At 54.2% G+C, this 2,356-nt stretch overlaps 1 protein-coding gene across 1 annotated transcript in view; it reads left to right on the forward strand.

Annotated features, from left to right (window-relative positions):
- Positions 1 to 2,069: 2,069 nt before the first annotated feature.
- Onecut2 (one cut homeobox 2) overlaps positions 2,070 to 2,356 on the forward strand; it is a 54,429-nt gene continuing 54,142 nt past the window's right edge. The window contains 1 exon segment of the mRNA XM_026783605.1: positions 2,070 to 2,356. This exon segment is cut by the window's right edge and continues 104 nt beyond it. Within this exon segment, the coding sequence (XP_026639406.1) occupies positions 2,221 to 2,356 (136 nt within the window). The 5' untranslated portion in view covers positions 2,070 to 2,220.

Raw genomic sequence — 2,356 nt, forward strand, 5'->3', positions numbered from 1 at the left:
AGAAAACTGCATTATTTTATGTGTCTCTTCTGTGACATTAAAGATGTGAGAACTGGGGTGTGCTGCTTTCTTCCCCAAGCTTTGATGTCACCGAGGATGCTATTTGAAAGAAAAATTGGCAACATATTGACCAGAGCTCAATACAGTTGATCTATGAATAACATCACGGGTACATTCATAGGTGGTGGTGGGGTGTGTCTGTAGCTGGAAAAAAGAGGAGACCCACAGAAAAGATCACTTCAAGAACTGTTTTCTAAATGAATTAAACCATTCCCTAGTCCCAAGAAGGCACATACAGTATTCTGGGCTGTCCTTGTTTTCTTATCAAGTTTTCTCTAACAGCTGGAAATGGTCGGAGGGGGCTGTCTTAAGACGACCCCCTGCTCTTCTTTTGACAGCTGATCAAAAGAAAATAGGTCACGCTTCTCAAACTTATGTCCACCCTGTCCTTAATTACTGTCTCTTTAAACAAAGGCAACATCTGCGCAACCTCGAGCTAGCTTGAATCTTCGGAGGCAAACGGAGCGCAACCTGCTATGGAAGAGACTGTTACTTTTAAGGCTTTCAATGCCGGGTGTTGGCCTCTCTGGCTGTCTTCTACCACCTCACCACCCCCACACAGTTCGCGGAAATGACTACCTCCTCCTCTCTGACCTCCCGACCTGGGTTTGCCAAACAACGGGAATTCTAGAAAGACAAAAGTGTACTTTTTAAAGCTACAGCTTTTCCGAGAGCGTTTTCCCTCGTATTCAACGCCCCGGGCTCGAATCTTTTCAGAGACCAGAGTGGAAAATGCAAATATGAGCGGAGTCTTACCGTTACCTACCCACAGCACTAACCTAGGGTGGACGGGTGGACGATCTTCTCTAGAATTTGAGATAATTGAATGGTGTGTGTGTGTGTGTGTGTGTGTGTGTGTGTGTGTATGTGTGTGTGTGTGCGCGCGCGTTGATAGAGGAAAAATACGCCAGTGCTGTCCCCACTATTTTGTATACCCCTTGCCCCCAGGAGAAGTTTGCGAAGCTGTGAATATCAATAACAATATTCACCCCCAACCCCACTCTCTCCCCCTCCCCTTCCCTGTTTCTCTGAAGGAGCAAGCATTTGGTCATCTCGAAACCGCAGCTTCTGGAATTTTAGTTTTGTTTTGCAATCTAGTAGGGCCCTTCTGAAGCCTCATAACTGGGAGATTTATGGGCTGGTCAAGTAATTAAATGATGTTATTGTGTTAAGTTTGCATGCATTAGGGCTGCTTGCGCCGCCGACAGTGTGAACCTTCCGCCGCGGCCGGCCTCAGCTCTTAGGCAGCCTAGGCGTTCGAGCTGCCGTCCCCGCATAGATTATGCACATCCCAGTCTCGGAAATTTACCGTGCATTAGAACACATTAGCGCCTGCATTTTAAAAGCTAGACTGCTAGCTCTCGGAGAGGGACTCTCGGGAAGTGGCTAGGTAGGAGACGCGCGTTTGTTTTCACCGTACCACGAGCTTACAAGAGTGAAGAAAAGCTTTGAGGTGAGACTAAAGAAACCGAAGCAATCAACCCAAATCGCAGCTGCCCAGAAAGAGGCATCTCTCACATAATCCCCCTTGGTCCCCGCACTCTTGCTTCTTTCTCTCTCCCTAGTACCCCCCTTCTTCTCCTTGACGCTTGGTTCCAGGAGCAGAAAAAATGGGGGGCGGGGGGAGCGAACCGAGCTGTCAGCCAAACCTGAAACGCTGGTTCCCGCCCCTTCCAATTTCATTGGCAGCTGCTCCGAGAAGGTCTGCCTTCCGAGGTACCTACTACCGCGGATTGGTTTCTCTTGATGCTCATCAAGCACGGTCCCGCCCCGGGCCCGGGAGGATAGGTTGGCTGCTCCCGCAAGCGGCAGAGCCCTTCTGGACAGCTCCCGCTCACCCAAACAGAAGACGTCGGCGCCAGAGTGGGCTCGGACATGGCGAGGCAGCGCGCCCGCACAAGCAGCGGGGCCCGGTGATCCCTCCCTCCTTCCCTACCCCCTCCCCTCTCCCGCACGCACGCCCTGTCCGCCCCCACCCCACCCCCACCCCGGGCGCGCCCGCCCGCAGCCCGGGGCACACACCCGCACGCACGCCCCAGCACACACTCCCGCACTCCCACGCCCGCCCCCGAGCCCAGTGGCCGAACCACGCCACGCGTGCCTAGCCAGCCCACCGGCAGCCCCCGCCGCTCCCACCGCCCCCGGGCCCCGATGGACTGAATGAAGGCTGCCTACACCGCCTATCGATGCCTCACCAAAGACCTAGAAGGCTGCGCCATGAACCCGGAGCTGACAATGGAAAGTCTGGGCACTTTGCACGGGCCGGTCGGCGGCGGCAGCGGCGGGGGCGGCGGCG

This window comes from Microtus ochrogaster, chromosome 18 (assembly GCF_000317375.1).
Source record: "Microtus ochrogaster isolate Prairie Vole_2 chromosome 18, MicOch1.0, whole genome shotgun sequence".
In the NCBI taxonomy this organism is placed as follows: Eukaryota; Metazoa; Chordata; class Mammalia; order Rodentia; family Cricetidae; genus Microtus; species Microtus ochrogaster.